Here is a 15,134-nt window from a genome sequence, read left to right as displayed (position 1 = left end):
AAATGAAAAGAAAGTACTACTTGTAACAGAGTATTTCTACAATGTGTGGAATGAGTACTTTTACTTGGTTCCAATGGGTCAGTTCAGAAATGTAATCAAAACTCTGACTGGTTTAACTATGACTGTATGTTTTGGTTTTTCTTTCTTTTTTTTTTTTTTTTAAACTTTTTAAATTGACTTTTATTTTACTATATTGCTTTATTTGGTCTTTACTACTTTAAAAAATATATTTCATATTTTTTATGCACAATGATTGATGTTGTACATTTTAAATTATTCTATGTACTACCTTTATTTATGTACTCAGGTCTCTCTTGAAAATCAGATCTCAATGGGATTTGCCTGATTAAATAAACATTTATACTTAATGATGACATTACAAACATGTCTTTGTTTATTATTATTATTGTTTTTAGTTGTTGTTGTTGTTGTTGTTGTTGCTGCTGTTATTATTAGTAGTAGTAATATTAATATTAGTGTTTTTTTTTATTTTATTTTATTTTATTTTTTACATATTTAAGAAGTCAGTTTGAAATGTGTTAGAAATCAAACATCTCTGCCCCTTGCTAGTGGGTCTTGAACGCACCCCAGTATCACCTGCAGCCAGCAGAGTTCAGCGCAAATGGGCGGTGTTTTACCTGGACGAGGAAGACCCAATAACGCTGCCATCACAGCCGTATCTTCCAGCTGTCGGTGCGGTGCCGAACGAGGCACCATGGCTGTATTAATGTGTCACTGTAAATACATGTCGTGGCCGCTGTTCTCGGCGTAGAGAGGCTCGCCTGTGCGTGGTGATCCCCGGCCTGCCGTCCTGAGCTGTCTGCAGCGGTAGGTATGCTCGCTAACGCTAACAGCTTCAGAAGGAACCAGGGAGGAAGTTAATGCGCAGAGCATCATCTCAAGAAAGGAGAGGCCGGCTGCAAACTGGCTGCATTTCTTAACACAGACAACCCGTGAGGCACATTACTAATAAACCTTTATTTGGCAGCACTGAAAATGTAGCTCATCGTTAGTTAGTTTGCTAGCAATGGCAACTGGGCTGTTTAAGCTAACGTTAGCCTAGCAAGCTAGCTGGCCCAGAAGCCACAGAAATATGATCAAATTAGACTTCTTCTCGTGCTAGATCTACCTAAGCCTACTTAATAAGATACTCTACCTACAGTTTAGCACGTGTTCATCTTTAAATGTTGTTGTTTTTTACTGCCGTTAGCCTCTGTGGATGTACTAGCGTCAACGTCTTAAGCTATCATCAATGTAGCAACGTTACATGAGAGTCTGTGAGCTAATGTTTGCCAGAACTGTTGAAAATAAACCACAACAAGACTCAGCTTCAGGAAAAACAAGTAACCTTGCTTCAAGATATAACACAGGACATTTTGGTAAAGCTGCAAATGGTAGGGAAGGAGCTCAGACAGTAGCCATAACAAGACACATTTAATAGATCTTTAACAGTTATTACAGAAGAAAAACACTCCAGTGGCTTGGATATCAACAGATATATGTGTGAATATCACCATGGTTAGGACATAAGTAGTGTTTCTGTGATAGTGTCACACACCCTTGAGTGCCCAACCCATATGTAGGTGTACAAGACTGTACTTGCATTACACACAGTGACAAGATAGAACAAAATAAAAGGAACATAAAACACTTATTAATGTATTCATATATGTCAGAAGATAAAGCTAACCTTAGTAAACATGCAAGTCTCATATGCAGGTGCTACGTCCTGAGCACACCCTGAGCTAAGTCAAATGTCTAATATGTAAACATGTATTGTAATCATGCCACAGCTAAAGGCACACTGCTGGATCTTAACTAAGTGTCAGTTTACTTCTGTGAGCTGGTGAATTTATAAATAAGCTGCTAACTAGCCTCTTCATTTTATTAAGTTGTTGATTAATCGTTTGATCTATAAAATTGAAGAAAATTTAGAGAAATATTTGTCAGTTCCCAGAGCCCAAAATGATAGATTTACCAAGGGGAACTTAAATAGTCTTAAAAAGCATACAATTCAGTGATCTAAAAATAAGGCCTTAATTGTTTTTTAAAAGTCTTGAATCAATCTTTCAAAAGTTGTAAAAATGCTAAGATATAAGAAGTAAGAGTGTCTGAATTTTTATTCTTTCTTTTGTTCTGGGTGTTTAATTTCATTTCACAAAGATAGATGAAAGTTCATTTTACCCTCCAATAATTAAAAACCAACAACAACAAGCACAAAACAACAGATAATTTAACAGCTGTTAATGTGAAACAAGTGAATGAACAATTGCATAACATTTTTTTTTTCTAATGTTGCCTTTTAAAGTGTATCAAAATAATACAGATAACATCTGTAATTTTCCCCCGAAAATACTGCATGCTTTTTTAAACATTTTTTTTATTATTATCATAATTAATTTTATTTCAATTTGGGTTATTGCAAAATTCATCTTAAATTTAATGCAGAGTGGCATTACAAAAACTCTGAAATTTAACTTGCCTTCAGCTTAAAGAACCCTAATAATGTTTTGCCCCTAAAAACACTTAAAACCTTAAGATGTTGAAAATTTGGGAGCTTTGTTTTTCATTTTGTGCTCTCACACACAAAAAATAACACATCCAGAGTTTGTTGTGAATGAGAGACACGCCCATGCTTCAGTATATCCTATTTATGGACTGCCAGTAACTTAATAATGTGTTATTGATGTGTTGTTGATGCCTGTCTCGTTTGTATCCTGCAGTGTAGATGCCTTGGCTGAGATGAGTGTGAAGGCTTTTGAGCTTGTCCCCGCTGTGGAGCGAGATCTCCTCATGGGCGACAAGGCTCGCATCAACATTGAGTGCATCGAATGCTGTGGAAAGCACTTGTACATGGGCACCAATGACTGCTTCATTCACCACTTCCTGCTGGACGAGGTCACTTCCTCCAAAGGGAAACTCAGTTACTCGGCTCAAAAGCTGCTGCACAAATACCTGGGCCTCAAGAAGCCAGTTGCTGAGCTGCGCGCAGCCTCCGCGTTGGAGCGTCTGATAGTGCTTTGCGATGGAATAGTGTTCCTGGTTGACATGGTTACACTGGAGACCGTGCCCTCGGCGGCAGGAGGGGGAGCCAAGATCAGAGGCGTGACATCGTTCTGCATTAACGAGAACCCGGTGAACGGGGATCCATTCTGTGTGGAAATGGGCGTGCTCTCCTCCAAGCGGCGGACAGTGCAGATTTACATGGTGTATGAGGACAGAGTGCAGCTGGTCAAAGAGGTGACCACTCCCGAGCAGCCGTGTGCTGTCAGTGTTGATGGTTACTTCTTGTGCCTGGCCCTCGGTACACAGTACATGATTCTGAACTACAACACCGGAGCCTCCCAAGACCTGTTTCCTTACAACAGTGAAGAGAGGAGACCCATTGTGAAGAGGATCGGCAGGGAGGAGTTCCTCTTAGCAGCACCTGGTGGTCTCGGTAAGTCTGTAAAAGTCTTAAATGTTAGCGCGTTTAATTCAGTTCCTCCAAAAAGGCCTCTGACGGTACTAAAAAGAATTAAATGTAATTTACAAAGTTGTGAATATTTTTTCTTGGCATGTGGTTGTTGGCTCTAAATTACGAGTGAAACGGGCGCAAAGGGGCATTATGTTTTCAGGTCGTCTGTACGTATGTCCGACCCATTCTTGTGAACGCGTTGTCTCAAGAACGCCTTTAGGGAATTTCTTCAAATTTAGTGTAAACATTTACCTGGACTCAAGGATGAGCTAATTAGATTTTGGTGGTCAAAGGTCAAAGTTCAAGGTCACTGTGCCCTTATCTGTCTCATTCTTTTGAACACGATATCTCAACACCTTGAGGGTATTTCTTTAAATTAAGCGTAAAACATTCACTTAGACTTAACAATGATCTGATTAGAATTTGGTGTTCATAGGTCAAGTTCTCTGTGACCTTATTTGTCTAATTTGAACGAATTATATCTGAAGATGGCCTTGAGGGAGTTTCCTCAAATTTGGCACAAATGTCCACTTTCCATTTGGACTCAAGCTGCACGATATGCAAAAACAGCCGTATTGCGGTTATTGTGACCGATATTTTGATTGAGATATGACTCGAATATTTAGTGGCAACGGTCATTTTTGCATTTCAATTTCACTGAAAAAAAAATCATAAAACAATGATGATGTGACTTTTGCTGGGGTTAACACCCAACAAGCATGTTCCCTCACATCTGGAATATGATTTATAGGCCAGTGAATCTCTGTAGCACCACAAAGCTTCATTCATAATGGTATGTTGTGAATGTTGCGATTTCGATAATATTTTGATTGTCCTGCTCCTAGTTCAGACTGCCATAATGGTCTCCTCCCTCTTCCTGCCCCCCTTAGCACTTGCTGGTTGATTTAAAATGCATCATATGAATTGTTGAATCAGGCTAACTTCAGTATTATTTTACGGCCTATGTGCATTCTCTGTGTTTCTTTGGTGGTAGTCTTTGTGCTTTTGAAACATTTTGACATTTCTTGACTTGCGCCGAAAACACACTTATCAGCCACAAAGTGCGTCCCGCCACAATTATTATGCTTTCTGCAGCTGGGACCACGTTCATGCTTTTTGGGCAGGAAGAGTCACAGGAGTCACAGAACTGATTGCTACTGATCTTCTCTGGACACATTTTGCCTCCAAGGTTAAATTATCCCCAACTTAAAGTTTAGCTGCACTTTGCTACAGATTCAAATAGCCACAGTGCAGAGAGGCTCCTGCAGCTTTCCATTGATATTGCATTGTAAGCTACTGCAGCCCACACTTCACCACTGCTGGTGTGTTTCTTGAGTGGTTTGCATTAGGCATCTCTGTCCTAGGGCATCCAATGGCTCTGTGGCTAGAGCAGGCACCCCATGTACAGAGGTTGTGTCCTCGCCACAGCGGCCGCGAGTTTGATTCCGGCTTCGGCCCTTTGCTGCATGTCGCCCCCTCTCTCTCTCTCTCTCTCTCTCTCTCCCCCTTTTACACCAAATCTTTCCTATACATTAAAGGCATAAAAGCCCAAAAATAAACTATAAAATTCTCTCTCCTCATCCCCTTCCAGGAATGTTTGCCAATGCAGAAGGGGTATCTCAGCGCGCTCCAGTCAACTGGTCAGAGAGCGTGATTGGTGCTGCTGTGTGTTTTCCGTACGTGGTGGCTTTAGATGAAAGCTTCATCACCATCCATAGCATGTTGGACCAGCAGCTGAAACAGACACTTTCATTCAGGGATGGACACATTCTGCAAGACTTTGAAGGTATCCTCCACATACTTTTGTTTTCTAAAGGATTTTCATCCTACGTCTTGGAATCAAACCAACTTTTCTCAAAAGAAATCAGGAGTGATTATCTTATTAATGTGCATGAAGTTTTGCCATTATTTGTGTAAATTAGGAAAAGATTTAGGCTACAGAGGTCACTTCTGTATAACTCGGCTCCCCCAGAGCTTATTTTCCATCTTCAGACTCGTAGTAAATTATCCTTGCCATATATGTAATGGAAAATGGAGATAAATAATGTGTCTATAACTGTCAAGTGATTCCTTATCGCACACAATTCCCTGAAAATTGAAAATGGAAAACAGGCTTTTGTTATTAAATAGTCCAGGGATGTAAAGAGTTACTGTTTTGGCTAGCTGGATTGAGAAACCAAAAGCTTTCAGCACAGAGAGTCTGATATCCCTGGAGAGCTGCACCCTGGGGTTTTAATTCTTAATGGGATCTGAAGCTCAAGCAACATTTTCCTTTTACAGAGAGTCTTCCAGTTCAACAGCTGATAAGCAACTAAAGCTGGACACATGAAGGCTTTTGTGCGCCGTCAACCAATATTTGTTAAGCCATAAACTAAAAAAGTTGCATTTTCTTTCAATCTGAAGGTTTGTTATTCCTTTTCTTTGAGGTTTTCAACCTAACACTCATATTTCAATGATCATCATCCCAATTAATGAAGGATAAGAGTGAATGAGATGTCCTGCCTCTTCTGTTGTTATCTATTCCAAGTCGAGTTCAAGCAGGCATTGAGGCTCAAACCCGACAGAAACTCGACAATATTTTTTCAAAGATGTGTAAACCACAGGATTAAGATGAAGCAGAGTCTGTAGGTTGTTTAAAAAAGCCTAATGTGACATCACTTTGTGTAGTAGTGGCTGTAAGTGTTTTGACCTGTGATTGTTTTGTGTTTTTAGGAAAGGTCATCCTGGCCTCCACTAAGGCTGTGTATGTCCTCGTCCCCCTGCCGCTGGAGAGACAGATCCAGGACTTACTGGCCAGTCACAGAGTGGAGGAGGCACTCATCCTCACAGAGGGAGCACAGCAAAATATTCCCAAAGACAAGTACCAGGTAACAAATAGTGTGTTGTTTTGGCTATATGGTTGAAAAGATGACAATGTGTGTTATTCATAGCACATACAATGATAATACTATTATTAAAAATCTGTGATAATTTGATAAGTTTTTTCAAGCTGAGGTGTTTTAATATGAGATGCTGGACTAAAAAACACAATTGTCTCCTTTATTGTCACTTTCTTCATGTACAGATTTTGCACAAAAGAATTCTTCAGCAGGCAGGTTTCATACAGTTTGGCCAACTACAGTTTCTAGAAGCAAAAGAACACTTCAGGTAAGATTTTGAGTCGGTTTGAGTTTGATTTGCTCCATGACTGCTTTGTTTTGTGTGGGGATTAAAATGTAAGTGGCTTGAGTCTTGCAAGTACTGTCTAGCCCAGTGTTTCCCCAGGAAATCCACATTTCCTCTAATGTGTAATTTTCTGCAATACCAATACACAGTGACAAAAACATTTTCTACTATTCATAACGAATAATGACGACTATGCAGCAATGATGCACTGTGTGCATTCTGTAACTGCTTACTAGTTTCTGGCTTTTAGTTCTTGATTGTGTCACTCTTTTGCAATTTTTTATTTCTCACTTTTATGTTTGCAGGAAGGGTCAGCTGGATGTGCGGGAGCTGATATCTCTTTACCCACTGCTGCTGCCAGCTTCCTCTACATTCACACGCTGCCACCCTCCTCTACACGAGTTTGCAGATCTCAACCACCTGGCACAGGGCGACCAGGAGAAAGTGCTGCGATGCAAGAAATTTCTTATCACTTATTTGGGGGAGGTAAATGGAATAAAAAAAGAATAATTGTCAGAGTTTCGCAGTGAGCTCACTTGTCAGAAGTTCTAAGTGTATATGTATTAAATGTTTTCCTCCATCACTAAACACAGGTACGAAGCACAGAAGTGGCAAATGGCTGCAGAGAGGACGTGGACACAGCGCTGTTAAAGCTGTATGCTGAACAGGATCATGACAGCCTTCTAGACCTGCTAGCTTCAGACAATTCCTGCCTACTAACAGACAGCATCCCGTGGCTGGAGAAATATCACAAGTGTGTATACTATTATTTTTGGTTTTGAGTTTCTACTTTTTAAGAATAAGTCAATACAAATGATCATATGTGGAAAAACACAGAAAATCACTACATGTTAACACACAGAGACATTTTGTAGTCTCCACTTCTCAAAAGCCTTCTCATCTGTAGAGGTGCTATTATTGAAATGGACAAACAAACACATTGAAGTTGAAACAGCACATTTTGTGATAAGGGTAAATTGGTTGTCTCAATTTGATTATGTCACATCAAACTCCAAAGTCCAGATACACCAAGCTGACATCAAAGAACTAGAGGCGATAAAGGCCGACTGTTGTGTTGGATATTTACCGTGCTCGAGCGAACAATATTTCAAGTAGGAACAGTTTCTGCTCATATTGCGTGTTTGTTTCGATTTCACGCCTTCTTTACTTCAGTAGTTTGTTTTCCTCACTTCCGTTTCTCATATAATGCACTGAACTGAACTGCCAATCAGAGAAATTTCACTCACTGCTGGCTCTGCTATGGCGCCGACAAACAGCCAACAGTGTGGGACGTACCGCAAAAACTAGGGTGACAGACACTCACCAATGGCCCGACATTGATCGCAACTGACCATCAGCTTGGTGTGTCAGGGCCCTAAAACTGCAGTAATTAGCAGAAGGTGGGACTTGTTGGGTGAATACTCATTAACTACCACCTGGTAAAGCTTTGATAATGTGTCCAGTTTAATCAAGCCAATTACATTTTTTCCCTCCTAGATATTTTGCACTTGGGCTGCTCTATCATTATAATGGTCAGGATTCAGCAGCACTTCAGGTATGTACACCAAAACAGTTTCTCACTTTAGAATCAGCACCAACATTATGTTTAGAAATTTAACATATTCCCTCTTTAATTTTTTCTGGCAGTTGTGGATTCGTGTGGTCGATGGGGATCTGCAGGACTCCACGAGATCTGACCTTTATGAGTACATCGTGGACTTTCTCTGCTCCTGCTCCAACCTGGATCTTGTATGGAAGTATGCAGACTGGGCCTTGCGGAAGGATCCCACTGTAGGTTACCACAGCTATAAGTGACCTTAAAAATGTAACTGTCAAGATTATTGCTGCCAGTCAACTAGATGCAAAGTTGATTTTTAAAATAAATTCATTTCATTTTTATAAAATGTATTTAGTTAGTCAAGTTAGCCAAGATGGTGGATTTTCAGATGGTAAAAGACAAAACCATAACAACTGCTAATTAAAAAAATGACATTAAAAGATGCACATTTAACCACAATGCATAAGCATGACTATATAAAGGTAAAAACACGTAACCGTTCTTTATGGTCACAATTTAACAGTCGTGCATAAGACATCAAGATGGCAGCAGAGATGTTATCCGTCACTTCACGGTTCTCACAATTCATTTTTTCGGTTCCTTATTTTATAAAAAGAACGTACTGAGTTCATATAGAGTTCCCTTTATATAAACTGGCAAGCAACTCTATAAATGTGTGACTTGAACAGAAGGAGATGGATTAAATTTGCTTATTTGCAATACAATGGATTTTTTATGACAATTTATATTGCATCATTTTCTCACATGTTGCATGCAGTGGTAGAGCTACTGTAAAAAACTAGCCTTTCTTTTTTTGTTCATAGATAGGTGTCCACATCTTTACTAAGAGGCCTTCCAGGAAAGATCTGCCAGAAGTGAAACCCGATGATGTCATCACGTATCTGGGGAAGCACAGCCAGGCACTGCTCCTCTACCTGGAACACCTGGTGCTGGAGAGAAGGATAAAGGTAAAATAAATAGGATAAAAATATCTACGGTGGCTTTGTGGTGAGAGAGGTTCAGGTCTCTGGCTGCAGGGTAGCAGGCATCATTAAAGGATTTTCCCTGCAGCATCAGTTCCCCAAAGTACTGAGACTGCAACAGGCTCACTGTTTGCCACATGCTGACTATGAAACTGGTCACATGAGACACAGTGAGTCAGAAGTTAGCACTGACATCCTCCTACAGTCCTGACCTGTGAGCTGGGTGACTTAGATCACCTTTAAAGTATATGCAGAGCTGCCCCATGGTAGAGCCTGTGTGCCAGAGCTGAGCCCTGGCAGGCCCAGTTTAACCCAGTTGTGTGTGTCCGTTAGTGTGTACATAAGCACACGTATGTGTTTGGGCCGAGGTGAGGGCCAAGAAAAATATTAACACCTGGGCCAATCACAATCATCGCAATCTACACAATCTACACTGCAGGGCATGCACATCCTCAGTTTGAAAATCCTGCTAAATAAACAGGGCTCCCACGGTCATTGAAAACCTGGAAAAGTCATGGAATTTCCCAAACACATTTTCCAGGCCTGGAAAAATTATGGAAAAATCACTTAAAGTTTTGGAAAAGTAATGGAATTTTATTGTGTGTTATGAAATGGTTCCAGTAATCCTCCTTTCTGTAGCTATGTGACATTTAGTTTACCAACACTTTAATTTCTCTATTTACTCCCCGTGTGGTGTCTCTCCCTCCATGTATGCCCACTAGCTGAAATTATGTATCAGTAGAGATTGAGATGTCCGAAAATCGCCAGGCAAGTGGTGCAAGAAAAATAGTTGTTATTCTTGGTCCTTGGGAGCCCTGTGTAAAGTTACTCTTTAAATATTGCAAAAACGTGAGCACAGTCTTTTTAGTTCAACTGTTCATGCATTTTTTGTTCTGTTTTCAAAGCACCTTCCTATGGAACATTTATTGAACTCAGTTTGCATTCTTTTATGTCCGTGGCTGCAGAAAGAGAAATTCCACACGCACCTGGCCGTGTTGTACCTGGAGAGAGTTTTGTTACTGCTGTCGGAGTCGCCAACAGACGAGGAGCAGCTCGCTAGAGCAAGAGAGAGGCTCCAAGCTCTGCTCAGGGAGTCCGACCTTTACCGTGCACAGTTTCTTTTAGGTGAAACAACTCTGAAGATACACACAAATAATTTATTTTTTAGACATATCTTTCTATTTTTGTGTAAACAGCATTTCAAACACTTTGAAGATGGATTTTTATTTAGTTGTAATGAGGTATAGATTGTTATATACAACTCATATCCATGTCATCTTAAACTTAAAATACATTGTATAACAGATTGTAGCATCTTATGCAATGGTGTCTTAGTGTAGCTCTGGTTTGCTATCAAGGAATTTCCAAACTAATTGATAGAAATAGTCATGCAGGATTTGAGCCTCAATGTTTCATGTCCTTCTGTTTTGTTTAGCTAAGATGGAGAACTGTGAACAACTGCTGCTAGAGCGTGCAACACTACACGGAAAACTGGAGGAGCATGACAAAGCGCTGCATATATTAGTGCACCAGCTGAGAGACTACTCGTCTGCTGAGGCCTTCTGCGTCTGGGTCTCTTCTTGTCGGGATTCTGCTTACCGGCAGCAGCTTTTTCACCTGCTCTTGGGGGTGTATCTAGACGGGAACCTTCCTGGAAATTCCCAGACTGCAGCAGGAGGTGGAGATCTGGAGATGGCGGCAGTAGACCTACTGAATCGGCACGGCGAGGTGTTTGATGCCGTCCGTGTCCTGCGCATGCTCCCTGACGGCTGGTCACTGCAACTGCTGCGGCCCTTTCTGGGTCGAGTCGTCAGGGCCAGTATGCACGCCTGCCGCACCTCCCACATTGCTCTGGGACTAGCCCGCTCTGAAAACCTTCAACTGCTGCATGACCGGGTGAGAAACACAGAACATAATACAAAAACATACAGTTAGAAGAAATAGTCCTATTTAATTAACTGCTACCCTTGTTTAATGTGTTGTTTGACGGGCATGGTACAACACCATTATTTATTGAATTATGACCTTTTTTTTATTATTCAAAAGACAAGACAGCATCAGTTTCTCAAAGATCTAACGTAATAATTCTGATAATATGAAGAGAAATTACTGTTTGTCTCAGAGGTGTTGGTGAAGTTAGATTTTCATCAGTACTTCTCTAACAGGAGAAGTAATCCCAACTAAACTAGTTAAATTATGAACTGAACAAGGGCTGCATCGATTAGTCGTTTAATCAATAATCAACTAGAAATGAATGTTTTACTGTTATCTATTAATAGTTTACGTATCTTTTGTCCTAACAAAAATGTCATGGTTCCAGCTTCTAAAATTAGTAGCTTTGATACTTTTTAGTGTTGTAAATGAAAGTAAGCTGAATTTATTTGGGTTTTTAATTGGGAAAAACAATGAATATATCTCCATGGGCTTGTTGATTTTTCTGACATTTTATTGATGAAATAAATTAGGACATATTCTGCAGATTAATTAAAAATGAAAATAATTGCTACTTGCAGCCCTTGACTGAGCCTTTACTATGTTTTCTGGCAGAACTTGATGAGCTTCGTGAGTTTGACTTCGTTCCTCAGCAGCCTTTTTTTGTTGTTGTTGTTTGGGGCTGTAAAATGAGGCACAAACAGTTTGATCATCACACTTGAAGACTTCCTTTTGATCAGTTGGTGGTTGGATCGATTAGAGTTGATCAGATCAGATAGACGGATTAGAGGAGCAACCGCTGCAAAGGCGAGTGAAAGCAAACTTTTCTTTGCTGATTAGACCCAGCACTGGACTGCAGGGTGAGCGGTTTCCATGGAAACTCTGCTGGTTTCATCTAAAGTAGGCTGGAAAAACAATAGACGACACAAAAACTGTATGAAAGCAATTTGAATTAATAAACGGTTAAGTTTCACCTTCTCTGTGCTTGGTGCTTTACTGCTCCATATGCAGCTCCAAAAAAATCTAGATAAGGCAGCAAATGTTGATGCTGTGGTAATGTGCCACAACAAATCTATTTGCTTTTAAGATGTTGAAGAGTTAGCATTTATTGTCTAATAGATTATGTAATTTTAGCATCTGCAGTGTTATCTTTGTGCCCATTTCTCATTGTAACTCTAATGTATTTTCTCCACAGTTGAAAGACCGGAAGAAACCAATCTTTGTGTCTGAAAAGAAAGGATGCCACCTGTGCCACAACACCTTCAGTGAGCCTGACGTGGTGTGCCTGCCAGGTGGAGTGCCTGTCCACACTCACTGTGTCGCCCAGAGAGTAAGAGACTCTCCCACAAAGAGACAGTTAACTAATAGCAGTAACCATACGTGAGACTTGACCCCTCAAACTACCATGTGATCTGTGATCAGAGGCACCAAACTGAAGCAGGACATGCTGAGGACTGTGAGGAAAACAAAAAGCACAGAACACCCATTGCCATAGTAGAATCTGCTATGGAGGTGATGAGAAACACAAAGAAATCTGTGCGAGTGCGTGCTTGTGTGTGTGTGTGTGTGTGTGTGTGTGTTTGTGTGTGTGTTTGTGTGTGTGTGTGCGCACGCAGAATGAGTGAGAGCAAGGAAGAAACAGATGATTTCATCAATTTATTCCTGTGCCACAATTATACCACACTGTCAGACTGCAAGTTTTTAATAGAAACAACAGCTGAGTCACCCGGCCCTTTAATCCATTTAAGCGGAGAAGTAATTAAAGAACGGCTCCTGTGCTTACCTGTGGGTTCAGTGCTGTACTGGTCATCATCATCATCGCTTGAACAGTTTTAAACCTGAATTTGAGAGACTGCTTGACCACACTATATTTGAAACCTGTTGCAGAAATTTCCGAAGCATGCGTAGTATTACCACTCTTACAGTATTGGTCTGATCACCTCATGTGGGTATTGTATTAATATTGTCCTAACTTTGCACATTGCAGTGTTGGGTTTTAATGTGAAATACTACAAAGACTCATCAGTACTGATGGAAACAGTCTTTTATGTTTGTCTCTTTCTCTCTGGGATCTGGTCTCGCTGCAGCTTTACTTCCCCCTCAGCCGTACAGGTACTGGTTGTTGTTTTCACAATGTTTCACTTCAACAATTCGATCCAAACCACAGAATTTGAATGTCCTGTTATCAATGTGAGAGACCATAAGTCGGTGTATCGTCTGTAGAGCAACAACACTATAAAACACTACATGGTATCTTACATTGCTCCACTGTTCATCAGTATGTTACTGGCAATTCAATAATCGAACTGCATCTATCAGATTCACCCTCTAAAACTTAAACAGATCAAATAATCTTTGCTTCTAAGATGTCAGTACACACATTGACTGTGTTTACACACTGTAAAATCTGACAAGTTGACTTACATTTTTGAGAATCTAAGAAACCAGCCTTAAAAATCTTATGAAATATAACTGTTAGTTTGAATGTATGTTTATATTTTATCTAATTGTTAGGTTTACTTAAAATGTAGTTATATTTACTCAATTTTGTAAAGTTTTTGCAACTTAAAAATGACAAGTTTAATCAAATCAGTCTTTCTAAATTTTAGCAACTTAAGTATATTATATTGACTGTGCTATATATCTGTATTTTACTAGTTGCAAACTAGTCAGCTAGTCACTGGCAAAATCCTCTGTCATGATCAACTTAAGTCACACCAACTTGGTTCTTCTAAGTGTTACCAACTTTACTGAACCAAGTAATTTCAGTTGTCACTATTAAGTTTTTATAACTTCAAAATTAGACGTAAAGTAAACATAAATGAAGATTAATAGTTAAATTTACTTATATTTTTTCAAGGTAATAGGTTTCTTGGATTTTTTTAAAGTAAAAATCAGCGTGACAGATTTAAGTACATGCACAAAATATTCCGGTTCTTGCCCTTATTCCGAAAAAGACAAAATTCCTCCTTCACTGTTTTTCATATTCCATGTTTATGTGCAGCCATGCATACTCCAATGACCGTGCCCTAACATGTCGTTGATCACGTCAAAATAAGGAAGCTCTCTTTCAGCCCTTCTGCCCCCTTCTTGAAGAGGTGGCGTTATGATATTTTAGTAGGTATGTTTCTCTTTCCGACCTGAAATATGATCTTTTCTTTTGGGCATGCATCTCTACCCCACAGTCTTGCAAACTGTTGGTGAGTTGGTTTGTTTACAGTGTATTAATGACCACGCACACAGAGCCAACCGTAGGTTGCATGTTGCAAACTGCAGTAAAAATCCCAACTGAGACGCGTATTCTGAGTGCGCTATATACATGACCCAATAATACAGGATAATACTGGCATATCCCATGTCTAAATCTGAAAATGCTACTTTTGCTAATTTGAAATATTCAAAAAGCATATGCTGATTATATGACCCGCATCAAATTTAAAATATTGACATATTTGGAATAATAGTGGAATATTAGTGTGCATGTAAACCTACGCAGTGTGAAACATGACAAGTGTTGTGGCTCAGTTATACATAAAGTTGGAGTTATTTAGAGTGCTGTCAAATCATATGGAATCAAACTGCATAACTTTTTTTCTGGTTTTCAGTAACAAATGAAATAAATCGAGTTGGATCTTTACCACCTGCCTGCAGTCATATAGATCCATTTTATTTGTTTGGCCAGAATCATACAGTGATAAAAATATATTTCATTTTTGAATGCTGTCAACACAAAATAAATGTCAGTTACAGTCAAAATGAGCTGGAGGCAAGCCTTAATAATATTTAGGAGGCCATATAAAGATATTCTTTGGCTTTTGTTAGGAATTTGTTCCAGACATGAGAATGAACATTTTCAGTTGAAATTATATTATATAATTTTAGTTTATCTCTGTTACTGTCATCTGTGGATAAATCCAGTATATTTTCAAAGCTTACATATGATGATGCAAGAGATGTTTTTTTAGTTAAGATGTAAAAAAGAATTTGACCACAAGATGGTAGTAATATGTACAGGAAATTACTTTGTGGTACCCTTTAC

At 39.5% G+C, this 15,134-nt stretch overlaps 1 protein-coding gene across 2 annotated transcripts; it reads left to right on the top strand.

The window, feature by feature from the left end:
* Positions 1-623: 623 nt before the first annotated feature.
* Positions 624-13,601, top strand: tgfbrap1 (transforming growth factor, beta receptor associated protein 1). Of its 2 annotated transcripts, none has more exons than XM_042492463.1 (13): positions 624-828; positions 2,729-3,439; positions 5,049-5,243; positions 6,170-6,324; positions 6,522-6,604; positions 6,928-7,108; positions 7,216-7,376; positions 8,120-8,177; positions 8,270-8,413; positions 9,005-9,148; positions 10,129-10,288; positions 10,599-11,059; positions 12,291-13,601. In XM_042492463.1, exons 2-13 carry the CDS (start codon positions 2,743-2,745, stop codon positions 12,477-12,479), a joined length of 2,628 nt encoding a protein of 875 aa, XP_042348397.1. In that variant the 5' UTR covers positions 624-828; positions 2,729-2,742; the 3' UTR covers positions 12,480-13,601. The 2 variants fall into 2 exon arrangements, with proteins under 2 accessions (XP_042348397.1, XP_042348389.1); XM_042492455.1 differs by having other exon boundaries at positions 2,724-3,439.
* Positions 13,602-15,134: the final 1,533 nt, after the last annotated feature.

This window comes from Plectropomus leopardus, chromosome 1 (assembly GCF_008729295.1).
Source record: "Plectropomus leopardus isolate mb chromosome 1, YSFRI_Pleo_2.0, whole genome shotgun sequence".
NCBI classification, from domain to species: Eukaryota; Metazoa; Chordata; class Actinopteri; order Perciformes; family Serranidae; genus Plectropomus; species Plectropomus leopardus.
This window is presented reverse-complemented; position numbering and strand designations above follow the sequence as displayed.

Coding starts and splice junctions, on each gene's coding strand:
- tgfbrap1 (XM_042492463.1), top strand. CDS start 2,743: ATGAGTGTGAAGGCTTTTGAGCTTGTCCCCGCTGTGGAGCGAGATCTC. Junction 7,109..7,215: donor TTATCACTTATTTGGGGGAG/GTAAATGGAATA, acceptor CACTAAACACAG/GTACGAAGCACAGAAGTGGC. Junction 8,178..8,269: donor AGGATTCAGCAGCACTTCAG/GTATGTACACCA, acceptor TTTTTCTGGCAG/TTGTGGATTCGTGTGGTCGA.